The 11939-nt window shown below is 31.4% G+C and overlaps 2 protein-coding genes across 2 annotated transcripts; one reads left to right on the forward strand and one right to left on the reverse strand.

Annotated features, from left to right (window-relative positions):
- The first annotated feature begins 5772 nt into the window (after positions 1 to 5772).
- Positions 5773 to 8356, forward strand: LOC120114763. Its single transcript, XM_039135555.1, has 4 exons — positions 5773 to 5954; positions 7021 to 7252; positions 7719 to 7759; positions 8013 to 8356. Exons 1-4 carry the CDS (start codon positions 5915 to 5917, stop codon positions 8285 to 8287), a joined length of 588 nt encoding a protein of 195 aa, XP_038991486.1. The 5' UTR covers positions 5773 to 5914; the 3' UTR covers positions 8288 to 8356.
- A 496-nt stretch (positions 8357 to 8852) lies between these two features.
- LOC120114782 (pathogen-associated molecular patterns-induced protein A70-like) lies at positions 8853 to 9251 on the reverse strand (the record flags this gene model as incomplete). Its single annotated transcript, XM_039135566.1, has 1 exon — positions 8853 to 9251. A coding segment is annotated over exon 1 (399 nt), but the record flags the coding sequence as incomplete, so codon positions are not given.
- Between the last annotated feature and the right edge of the window lie 2688 nt (positions 9252 to 11939).

Raw genomic sequence — 11939 nt, forward strand, 5'->3', positions numbered from 1 at the left:
ACATAAATAAACTTCTCGCTGAATGATTCACGAACAGTTCACTCAACATTTAACTCATTTACATACCTAGAGGAAAGGGGTTGCCAACAACGTTGTCCAAATAAAAGTATTATTAGATATAATAAAATGAAAACGGTATTTGAGTAAAGGTTAACGTTTAGTGCTGACACGATAAGTATTATTTATATAAAGTATTAATATTTACATAAATAATTATTTTGATTTTGATTTTTCAAATATTTAGATATTTTATATATCAATTTAGGTTAGAATAATAATATTTTATAAAAATGGTTAATTAACTAACTATCAATAATTATTATTGATATAATACATTTATTTGTATTTATTTATATATGTGACATGTGATATTAATATTTTTATTTAAAACATTAATATCACTCATATTAATTATTTTAATATATTAAGTTAATAATATCTAAAATAGAAAATAACAAAACTCTTTATCAAAGATGACCACATGATTTTATGTTAGAGATTGAACTTTTATAATACAAGAGAGAGAACTTACAAAATTCTAGAGGTCAAAAATGAATTATTAATAAAAAATATAAATTAAAATATATAATTTAAAAAAATTAGATGATGATGGCTTCCACACATTTCTTCTGTCCATCTTGCTCCTAATAGGGTAATTTGTTAATTTAGTACATAAATTATCAATTTTGGTATCACATCGTTAAAAATTTAATTCGTTTAGTACTTAAACTATCAGTTTTGGTCTATTTTTATACATAAACTTTCAATTTTTTTAAAATTTAACGTTAAATTTTAAACGGTTACTAAAACGAAACAAAAATTAAATTTTAGATATAATTTTGAAAAATTAAAAATTTAGATACTAAAACGGACCAAAACTAATAGTTTATACTAATCATATAATTTACCCTCACAATAATAAAAAATACAAAGAAAAACAAAAAATGTATCCCCAACAGACAACCGTTTCTTTAGTCATCCTCGTCATTTCTTTGACATTTACGTAACGGTTACCGTTATGTGAAATCAAACATTAAAATCAATAAAAAGGCGTTATATCCCTTAATATTTATTTTTGTCATTTAATAGGTTTATTTGGTCAGTTTCATCTCTTATGTTGAAAATTTTGGTTTAGTCCTTTTATTTTTAGTTCGTTACAATTCAACCCTTGTATTTTCTTTTCTAATTAATAAAGTAAGCTAGTACAGAGTTGGCTCAATTGCAACAAAATTAAACCATAACATATCTTATTAGCAAGGTATATAAACGAGACGAACATATGATTTTATATAAGGGATACAAACTATTAAAAAGTTATATTATCAATTTAAGGAATAAAAAATATAAAAAATAATTAAACTATATAAAAATTTAAAATTTTCATGGGTTATGATCTCCCAACATTCATTTAGTATTATCAATATGTATCTACAAATAATATTATTAAAATAAAATGATTAAATTCCATCCATTTAAATAAAAAATAATTATCAAATTTAAATATAGAAAAAATTAAAACTATTATTAAATCCATTCAATATCATTTTTTTTACCAAATATAATAATTATAATCAGCGGTATGAATCAAAACTATGGACAAAGATTGAGTAATCAAAGCTGTCCCATTCAATTAAAAGGTTTAATGGTTTATGCACAAAATGGACCCACCTATGCGAGGAAATGAATCCACCATAACTTATGATATAAACATGACCGACCATTGTTTAAAGAAATCTTATTAGATTTCAAAATTTCAATTTAGATTTTAAAAAAAAAATTAAAAAGTAAATTTTCTAAGGGTAAAGTACATAAATGGTCCCTCGACTATAGGTACTATTTTATTAAATCTCTCGACTATTAAAAGTTATAAAATGGACATTCAATTATAGAGTGTTACTTTGTTGAGTCCTTCGACTATTGAAAGCCATAAAATGGTCACTTGACTACGTTAAAAAATTGACAATGTTCTGAATTGAACGTTAACATGTCATCTGTGATATGATAAAATATGTTCCCAGAATCTCAAACGACTATCATCTCAATCATCATATTAACGTCCAACTTAAACAACCGTCGATTTTTTAAAGGATGAGTTTGGACCATAATGAATAATCAAATGACCATTTTGTAACTTTTAATAGTAGAGAGACTTAACAAAACAACATTCTATAGTCAAAGGACCATTTTGTAACTTTTAATAGTCGAAGAACTTAATAAAGTAATACCCTATAGTCGAGGACCATTTGTGTACTTTACCCATTTTTTAAAAATTACTTTATCAAGATCGACGGTTGTTGAGAACAAATAGATAACAATATATTCAATTTTCACCCTTCATGTGTTACAATTATACCTAAAATATATTTATAATAAAAAGAAGCCTTATAAGCTTGGAGAATTTACTAATACATTACATGAGAATATAGAGGGTTAGAAATGTCTCTCATAAGAGTACTCTGAATAAATCAGAAATTTTCTCATGAATCACCATGAGAGTGTCAATCGAGACTTTTAATTTTACCAAACAATCTATCTGTCACCATTTCATCATGTTTGTCTAGTCGAGTCGAGTCGAGTCGAATACAAATTAATCGAGTTATATCCGAAAAGAAACAAGTGAAACCAATATTGACATTTCCTAATTGAAGGGTCATTTCTATCATATCCTATGCTATGAGCACAATTTCTCCTTGGGAGCCTGCAAAAACACAAATGAAAGATGCAACATATTTAAGAATGGGGACATTATGCCTGTGCCTTTTAATGGCGCTTGAAGAGGCGAATTTTTAAACTCGTTTCCGGATATGGTCTTGCTCGTCTAGTTCAGTTGGTAGAGCGTAAGGCTCTTAATCTTATGGTCGTGGGATCGAGTCTTATTGACGGCAATTCATAACGGAGGTCTTCTATGGAAGTTGCTCTCAATCTGGTGTTGGGGCAGCCTACTACTCTACCTCCCCTTATCCCATTAGATATGAGAATAGGATCAGCTAAGTTTCCGGATATGGATCAATCATGTTTACGGAATAAGTAATCGAGTAAAAAAATGAACAGTCGGAGCAACATTACATGTTTTGAAAATCTCTTTGGCCAACTGTAGCAGTGAATCTGTATCTTCAGCCATTTTCGAGACTCTTTCCGCCTCTGTAACTGCTTCAGCGGCAAGAAATGACTTGTTTTCTGCTTCAGCAATCAGATAGGCGGCGGTTAGTGCAGCTTCTTCAACTGCATCACAGGTTATACGACCGGTGTTTTGGAACTGCTTAGGCTGATGCATGCCTTTTCGTTTCGGGGCCGGAGTCTTCGTTCCGAACAACTCGTCTTTTCTTATTTTGTACCCATTTTGCAGCTGCATTATTACAATAGATAAAGCAAAACCAGTTCCAAATTTCAGACATACTATAAGGTTAGCCGAACAGATTTCGTTCGACTCCCATGACCAATAAGCATAGCATAACGGTTGCAGATATCCATATGTTCCTTTCTGGTTATCATGAGAACGATATGCTGAATACAGGGGATATTATGAGGCAACAAAGGAATTCAAGGAAAGCTCTAACCAGTTTTTGAGATGACTATTCAGCTCAGTTGGTAGAGCACAAGGTTCTTAACCTTGAGGTCGTGAGATCGAGTCTCACGGAGGGTATTTCATAATTCGGAGGTCTTCTACGGAAACTGCTCTCAACCTGGTGTTAGGGGCAGCCTACTATCTTACCTCCCCTTACCCTATTACATATGAGAACAAGGGACAACCATTTTTTAAAAAGAAGAACAAAACCGTTTACGGTTTACCTAAGCCAATAAAGATAACTCGAAAGCCCAAGCCTAAGCCATTCCAATACTATATCTAAGATAACCATCATTTGTACTGATGAATCGAATATAGAGATGGATCGAATAGGCATCGATGAACAATTGTATCTCATGAAATTTTAAATTCTAATATAGTTTAGGTATTTTTTAATAATTTTTTTTATAAATATCTATTTTTTCATCTCTTAAATTTCTAATATAAATTCTTAAAAGTTCGTATTTTTTATATAAAATCCTCGGTCTTAATAATTATATATCTTAAACATGTTTGGCAAATAGGGTGTGATTACATCTCAGTTCTTTATGTCATATTTGATGGTACGAATTGTAATTACACAGTTATACATTGATATCATGGTGTAATTATTCGTGTCAACTTTCAATTAGATTGGAAATTTATTAAATTAATTAAATTAAAATTAAAAAAACCCTCTAATCAGATTGTTACATGTGCACAATTTGATTGGAGAAATAAATTTATTAAATTAAATTAAAAATTAAGAATTAAAGTTAATCTTGATGATCAAATTGATTAATTCTAAAATCTATGGGATTTAATCTATAAGTTTAATACATGACTAGAATAAAAGATGTTGAAGTTAATGCTCAAATTAAGACATTAGGTAAATTAAAAATATAATCAAGATCATATTGCATTAAATGAAAATCTAAGGAAACAACTCATATACAAGTAGTGACAAAAATGAAAGAAAACAAAGAAGGGTTCTGGCGCCAAGAACACATAACTTTACAAGGACCAACACCCTAATTATATCAAATTTGTTAACTGCTACGTAAATACTTCCTTGAATGCTAACGATAAGGGGCTATATTGAAACTATTTAAATATTTAAGTGGTCATATTTGAAAATGATAGTCATTTCAAGATCAAACCCATAACTAGGTGGTTATTTATGTAGTTTACCCTAAAATATTATAGTGAAAACTAAGAAAAAAACAAAAGATATTTACTGTAGACTAAATCGAATATTAAAATAAATATACGAAATTCAAAATATGAGAAAATTGAAATAATTAGTACCATGAATGAAAGTGAAAACATTGCAATGCTAATTTGGATTAAATGGCATAAACTGCAAAATATGAAAGACCAAAGCTAAAATTTACCCTTTTGTAAAAGGATGATATTCATGTCAAATTTTGATAATAAAATTGGGATGTTAACATACTAATTAAGATATGATAGTCGTTAGAGATTCTAAACTTATATTCTATCCTATTATAGTCAACAGGTTACCATCCAGCTCACTACTGTCAATTTTTAATGAAAAATATGAGTTTGGAACATATGAATAGTCCAATGATCATTTTGAAAATTCTAATAGTCGGGGACAAGGGACTCAACAAAGCAACACCCTATAGCCAAGGGATCATTTGTAACTTTTAATAACCAGATAACTCAACAAAATAATACCCTATAGTCGATAGACTGATTGTGTACTTTACCTTTATTTATAATATAAGTCAATAACAACGTTAGTTCCAAGGGTAAATTACGCATTTAGTACATAAACTATCAATTTTGGTCTGGTCTGTTTTAGTATCTAAACTTTTATCTTTTTAAAACATACATTCCGTTTAGTTTTTGTTTCATTTTAGTACCAACTCGTTAAAAATTTAATGTGTTTAATACCTAAACTATTAGTTTTGATCCATTTTAATACCTAAACTTTCATTTTTTTCAAAACGTAAAGTTAAATTTTTAACGAGGGTACTAAAATGAAACACAAACTAAATTTTATGTATGTTTTCAAAAAAAATTGAAAGTGTAGATACTAAAAAGGACAAAACTTATAATTTAGGTACTAAATGCGTAGTTTACCCTAGTTTCGAAACAATCCTTGGCCCATGAACGTTTAGTTGTCAACATGTGAATAGTGGATGATATAATGATCCGTATTAAATTCAAGTTGGCCAACAACAACGCAGCCTATGCTTAGTTCCAGTCTTGCGGAGGCGAAAGAAAACTTCTGATTCCCATCGGTGGTTTTTAGCAAGCGCCTCCTCTCATCAAAACGTCGAATCAAACCCCAACTTTCACATCGCATTCAGACGAATCCCAGTTTAAGAATCTACCGGTTCTATGGCGGAAACCAAATCAAATTCATCGTACTACTCCTCAGGTATGATTCTCTCTTTTCTTCATCAATTCCCTTTTTGTCTGGTTTTCGAGAAATTCCGGGAAAGAAAAGGAAAGGGCATCTTGAATTCGTGATAGTATTTGAAGTTTTGCGATCTTTGGATGTAATATATGTTGTCATTCTGTGAATTTATGGGGTTCTTTAGTTTATCTCCGATCTTTGTTTCTTTTCATGTTCTTCCCCTGTCGATGGCTGAATGTTTCGGATTGGATTAGTGGTTCTTTGAGTGATGAGATGAAATGTATTTCAATTCGAATTGAGTATGAGAATTCATCACTGGAAATGGAAATGGTATACCGAATTCATAGTAGTATTTGGTTGTCACTGCTGAGGAAACATTTGAGTGAAAGTTTGAAATTTTGCTGTCTTTGGGTGTACTTTTTAGTCCCTATAATATGCACAAGTGGAATATTTAGTTCATGTTCTCCGATTTGATATTTTAAGCCCTTAATATTGCTTGGATCAAGACTGAAATTTCAAAATTCGAAAAGTGCAGGGACTAAATTTGATCAAATTTATGGGCGTTATAGTCTTTGTTTTGTATGTTCTTCACCTTCGAATGGATGAATGTGTGCTATTAGATTAGTGGCACTTTGAGTGATCAAATGAAATGTATTTCAATTCTTATTGAGCATGAGAGTTCATCACAAGAAATGGAAACGATATACCGAATTCATAGTAGTATTTGGTTCTCAATTCTGAGGAAACATTTGAGTAAAAGTTGGAAATTTTGCTGCCTTTGGGTGTACTTTTTCGATCATATTATTTTATTAGTCCCTATAATATGTAAAACTTGTAAATTTAATTCTTCTTCCCTGATTTGATATTTTAAGCCCCTATAATTTAGTCGTATTGTCTGTATATTGCTTGGATCAAGATTGAAATTTCAAAATTCAAAAAGTGCAGGGACTAAACTTGACCAATTTTATGGGGTTAATCTTTGCTTTCCATGCTCTTAACCTTTAAATGGATGAAAGCGTGTGATTAGATTAGTGGTTCTTTGAGTGATCAAATAAATGTATTTTGGTGCTATGTGTAATGCTAGCAGACGAGGATGTAAAAGCACCAAATATATTTGAAAGAGCAAAGGAAGAGATTGAAGCTGTGATTCATACCGCGATTCATAAGGAAACTAATGGAAAGCATAAAGATATTGATGAAAACACCCCACTGGATGATGTGAAAGCCCCCAATGTGTTTGAAAGAGTAAAGGAGGAAATTGAGGCTCTCGTTGAAACAATCCATCAAAAGAAAGAGTCCCACGCTCATGATCATGAAAGGTTGGATTCTAATTTTTCTCATTTGGTCAAATTATGGTTTTTGATCTCTCCGTTATGCTCGAAGTCTGGATTTAGTTCTTATAGTTCGATTTAGCATAATTTGGTCATCTACTTTTATAACGTTCTCGTCGAGTGATCTCTCGACCTTTTTGGGAAACCTTTTGGATGTGGTGTCCGTTGAACATTCGATCGAACCCCAATCTAAGTAAAGATAGGAAGGGGTGCTTTTAAGTTTTAAGAAAAAATCAACCCAACATTTTAAGTAGAATAGTAACTGATATTGACTACTTGGGTTAACTAAACATTATAAAAGTAGAGGATCAATTATGTCAAAGACAAAGTATAAGGACTAAATTTCAAATTTGAGCATACTAGAGGGGCTAAAACTACAATTTTACCAATTGAGTATGAGGATCAATCAGAAGGCCTTTTTGTATACTTATTTCACATCACATTGAATTTTCAGGGACTATTCTGACAAGGAACAAACGAAACATGACCAACCAGGTTCTTTTGCTACTTCCTTTTCTTATATGATATTTTCTTAGATATCTTTCTTTCCAAGCTCAGGGTAAGATTCATGAAGTAATTGTGTTACTTTTCCAAGAATCTTTCAAATATATTGAAAATTTTATAAAAATAGAACTATACTCGTATCTAATACATACTCGTATCTGACACTAACATCTAAATCCGAGTAACATAAGTTGAAAGTGGCATGAACATTGTGTTGTGCTTATTTTGAGTTCATGTTTGCCAGAAAATGGTAATGAGAAATCATCAAACCATCACCATAAAGAAACTCATGGGAGAAACGACGACATAGATGAAACCACCCCACTAAATGAAGTAAAAGCCCCCAACGTGTTTGAACGAGCTAAAGAAGAAATCGAAGCCATCATCGGAACTATCCAGCCGAATATTGTCGGATCGAACGATTCCGATCCCTCGTCGAGGGACGAAGGAGGGTTCAGACATTGTCTTGGAGCGGGGCTGGAAAATGTATGCCATCCTTTTGGTAACAAGAAAGATTAAGGCAAAAAGTGTTGCATGTTCTGGTTCTTGTCATGTTTGTTTCCTGGAAATGGTATTGAAACGTTATGAATTTGTTCACTGGTGTACCCTTTGATGTTTGGTGGGAGAGTGTGGCGAATCTATCGTCTTTTTCCCTTCTTTTTCTTGTATTTGATTCGACACGGCAAATGGCTTGGAGAGTGTTACTATAATTATATTTATTATCATTTAAAACATATATAATTTTGATTTTTTTGAGTTAACTGCACTATATATCCTCAAACTACGATTCTCATTTTAAATTAGTCCCTAAACTTCTAAATGTTCTAATTTCATCATTTAACTATGACTATCATTCTAAATTAGTCCTCAAAATTTTGAACATTTTAGTTTCATCTCCAAAATATATCCTTCATTCTAAATTGGTCTTGAAACATTTTCAACATTTCAATTTCATCCCAAATTATATGTATTCACATTCTATGTTAATATATTTGTTAGGTCAAGTTATACCATTATATGTTTGTAAAAAATAAAGTTTAGGTTAAATTATGGTTAAAAAATAATTATATATTTGAATGAATTTGAAAACGACGGACTTAACACTCTCTAAGAACGACGGCGGCCGGTTGAGGGGTGGTTGTTCGGCGTAGACCGGGTCTGGGTTTTGAGGAGGATATTCGTAGAGGTTCAAGTTAATGGACTTGACTCGTTCGAGAATCGACGGGGCTCGCTCTAAGTTATTATCCACATGTTGTTGATGGACGTCCTCGAATTTGAAGGCTGAGAAGTTGTTAGATTTAACGCGGTCGAGTAGCGACGGAGCTCGATGGAGAGTGGAAGGAGCTGAGTGGTATCTGCCGCCGTAGTGAGGCGGCGTTTTGGGAGGAGTAAGGAGGGAGAGAAGGAAGACGGTGCCGATGACGAAGTTGAGGAGGAGGAAAAGAGACGTCGGCGTAAACCAGCTCGCCATAAAATCCGACATGTAATTTACCTTTAACAAATGAACATAGGTAAAATGCCCACCATTATATAACAAATGAACCAAACGAGTGACGATACTATTTTTATACCTTGAACAAGAGTCTGTAATTTACCTTACGTTTCGAGTACTGTACACTTTGACTTTATTTTACTTGTACACCAACTTTTGGCAATGTGACATTAATGGCTAATGGGGTCTCAAATAATTATAAGATTAGTTATACATATATGGTCATGAAAGGTTGCTCGTTGGTTATATTAGGTAAAAGGGGTTCAAATTCCAAAACACATTTGGTGGAATATCATTCAAAAGGCTGCTCTTTTTCAGGCTTGAACATAGGTAAAGTAAAGCAATAGAATATATGCACAAATAAACGAATCACATTGCTAAAAAGAATTTATATATTATCGGTTGGTCTAATAAGATGAATGTCCTTTAAAAAGTTTATGGTTTGAATTCTATATTGCGAATGAAAAAATTAAGTTAAGAAAGTTGTTTTTAATACGAATCTATAATGTGTATGTTAGATTTCTATTTATCGTTAGGGATGTACATTTGACCCGAATTTGACTCGAGCTTATTTAGTCAAGTTTTTTTAAACGATTTCAGATTGTGTTGTTTTAAAGATGTGATCGTTTGAGGTTTGGTTCAAGTTTAAGGCAAAAAATACTCAGTTCGGAAATAATAATATAACTTACCGTTATATATTTATGGATAATTTTTGTAATATCCGTCTTTATGTATATTTTAATCAGGTCCTTGCTTACCTAATAAAAAATAAGATATATATTATGTCAGGTCGGACCGAATATAATTTTTTACCCTAAAAATCAATTTAAATTTTTAGTTAGCAGAGCTCCTCTAAACTCGAATCAAATCAAGTGACAGATGAAAAATTGTTATACTTGAATCGAATCCGGGTGGGTAAAGAACCTCAATCTAATCCCACCAATGACCATTATACTTTTCTAATGGTCCCTGCCTCTCAACCCTATGGCATTTGGTGTTGGTGCAAAAAATGAAAAGGATGCATCTTCAGACAAAAGTAGGGATGTTAGGGAACAAAATTTGGAAGGATTGTTATGCAAGAAAACTATTAGATCAAAGAAATTTCCACTTCTTCTAAAAGGCAAAATATCAATTTAATCATAATTTTAATCCTTTTATCATATAAAATTTATATAGTTTCTTTAATTTAACATAAATTATAACAAATTAATAACTAAAATGATAGTTTAAATATAATTTAATAACTTTCAATATATTTTATCATATTATTCAACTTTCAAATGACTTCTTATAGAAATTTAAAAGCTTTTTTTAAGTGCTCATAAAAAATGAAGACTTATGACCAACGACAAGTTGGTTCAATGAGATAAGACACTAAATTTTTTAGAAAAGATTAAAGGTTCGAATGAGTAAGTATATTTGGTCCGTTGGTTAATTTGCACATATTTATTCTCTCGTGTTTTCTTAAGTAATGAGTTTTAGACCCATCAGGAGTACTCTAATTCCTTTTCATAAAGTCTCCTTCACCTCTCTTGGATTATGATTATATTTAGAATGGTAAATTATGCGTTTAGTACTTAAATTATCAATTTTTATCCGTTTAGCACTTAAACTTTCAATTTTTTTCTTCAAAATTATACCTAAAGTTTAGCTTTTTTTAGTGTATTCGTTTAAAATTTAACGTTAAGTTTCGATTTTTTCAAAAGTTTAGGTACTAAAACGGACAAAACTGATAGTTTAAGTACTAAATGTTGTAAGTTTTTAACGATAAGGGTACTAAAATGAAACTACAACTAAACGTCATGTATAGTTTTGAAAAAGTTGGAAGTTTAGGTACTGAAACAGACTAAAATTGATAGTTTAGGTATTAAATGCGTAGTATACCCTATTTAGAATTTGTCAAAAAATGAAAGATTAAAGACTTGAATCAACGAACTCTACGTTTGTAAACGGAGCAAACTGGGTTAGAAGGATTGCCCTCGTCTCTGCGGTACCATATCTGAATTAATCGATCAATAGATAAGAAACTAGTGATTAATTAAAAAAACTCGAATCATGATATTTTTAATAAACAAAATCGATTGAGAAAGTCATCCTCAAAACAAACCTCAATAGTAATAGTCCGGATTAATCGCTAATAATTAGGTTAAATAAATTATTCAACTAAAATTGAATGCAGAATCAAGCATGTTGGGTCCACTATGTAGTCACATGCACCATAGTTTCTTTGCTTTTTATTTTATCAAAATACTCGGCGATGGTCATTATTGCTTTTTGCTATGAAAATTGCAAGTCCTTAGCTATGTTCCAAGCAAAACCCTCCACCCCATGGCCATGGCTACGGTGGTTTGGTGGTGGGACAAGAGACCCCATTACTAGCTTGGTAGGCCCCTTCTTGTCAATCACATTATCTTTTTAGTGGGTCCATTGTCTCATCTAACAGAATGGTAGCCTTTGAATTTGTTTGAAAGCTTAAAAAAACCCAGAAAAAACATAAAAAAACCCAGTTTTTTAGTTGTTTTTTTGTATGAATTTATGAAGTTTTCAACAGTCTAAAGATGGAATATGGCAATGAAACCCCAATAATCTGAATGCTTTTGAACTTGTTTTTTCATGGTGGGACCTTAGCTTTACCCCAAAGATCATCAAGAAAGAAAGAAAGAAAGAAAGAAAGAAAGA

This window comes from Hibiscus syriacus, unplaced genomic scaffold (assembly GCF_006381635.1).
Source record: "Hibiscus syriacus cultivar Baekdansim isolate YM2019G1 unplaced genomic scaffold, ASM638163v2 tig00110247_pilon, whole genome shotgun sequence".
Taxonomy (NCBI): domain Eukaryota; kingdom Viridiplantae; phylum Streptophyta; class Magnoliopsida; order Malvales; family Malvaceae; genus Hibiscus; species Hibiscus syriacus.

Excerpts from the sequence above, each read along its gene's own strand:
- LOC120114763 (XM_039135555.1), top strand. The coding sequence starts at position 5,915 with ATGGCGGAAACCAAATCAAATTCATCGTACTACTCCTCAG. Across the intron at positions 5,955-7,020 it reads TTCATCGTACTACTCCTCAG|ACGAGGATGTAAAAGCACCA; the intron begins GTATGATTCTCT and ends TAATGCTAGCAG. Across the intron at positions 7,253-7,718 it reads CACGCTCATGATCATGAAAG|GGACTATTCTGACAAGGAAC; the intron begins GTTGGATTCTAA and ends TTGAATTTTCAG.